Raw genomic sequence first — 873 nt, 5'->3', positions numbered from 1 at the left:
GGGAGACCTCGCTGGGCCACGTGGGCCAGGCGAGGCTGGTGCACCAGGCGGGCCAGGTGCCCGGCCACCTGGGGATCCTGATGACCCTGACGACCACGGTGACACTGGCGATCGTGTAGGCCCTGGCGTCGCAGGAGAGGCGGGTGCTGCAGTCGGTGGCGTTCCTCGGATGGAGCGGGCACCAGGGCCTGGCAGAGATGCTGCGCCCGTGGCTGGAGGCCTGGATAACCAACAAGTCCAGTTGTATCCTATGTGAGGAGCCCCTGTGGCCTGGGCAGGCAGGGGACGGGCTGGGGGTGGTGGGCAACAGAGGCGGGCCTCGGAGAGGGCAGGAGGGATGAAGCACAGGTAAAGTGGGTCGTGTAGATGGTGCCTTACCCAGACCCCACCAGAACCCTCAGCGTGCCCTTCACATCACCTGAGAACGCGGAGGTCGCCAGCCTGTTCCTGACCCCAAATGCTCAACGCCCAGGGCCGGTGCAGACGGAGATCAGTGTGAACGGCAACGTCCTGACTGTGTGAGTTCTCAAACGGGCCGGGGAGCTGGTGGCAGCAAGTGGCCAGGGCCGGTCTCAGCCCAAGGAGAGCTGCGAGCAAAACAGGGCTTAAGTTTCAGGAAGGGCTGCGCTGCTCTGGGTGTGCTGCTGTGCAGGAAAGGAGGCGCCCCTCCTCCCCTCTGACTTGACTTTCTCCTTCTCTCCATGTTAGACGACTGACTGCTGGAGATCCCAGCCAACTCCACATTTCCGTCATCGCCTGTCTTTACCAACTATCCATGCTGGTGCGACTCTTCTAGCCTGTTGTGCCCCCACTTTTCTTTAAGCCTCGCCAAGAAAGAGGGATCTAAGCCTAACCTCGAGTCCCGTTTTAGGC

General features: G+C 62.2%; 1 protein-coding gene across 1 annotated transcript; it reads left to right on the top strand.

The window, feature by feature from the left end:
- Window positions 1-77: 77 nt before the first annotated feature.
- On the top strand, window positions 78-867 carry LOC103584728 (EKC/KEOPS complex subunit LAGE3-like). Its single transcript, XM_008565619.1, has 3 exons — window positions 78-243; window positions 393-518; window positions 709-867. Exons 1-3 carry the CDS (start codon window positions 170-172, stop codon window positions 794-796), a joined length of 288 nt encoding a protein of 95 aa, XP_008563841.1. The 5' UTR covers window positions 78-169; the 3' UTR covers window positions 797-867.
- Window positions 868-873: the final 6 nt, after the last annotated feature.

Source organism: Galeopterus variegatus, unplaced genomic scaffold (assembly GCF_000696425.1).
Source record: "Galeopterus variegatus unplaced genomic scaffold, G_variegatus-3.0.2 Scaffold93009, whole genome shotgun sequence".
Classification (NCBI taxonomy): domain Eukaryota; kingdom Metazoa; phylum Chordata; class Mammalia; order Dermoptera; family Cynocephalidae; genus Galeopterus; species Galeopterus variegatus.
The sequence above is the reverse complement of the archived record's forward strand: the minus strand, read 5'-3'. Positions and strand labels throughout refer to the sequence as shown.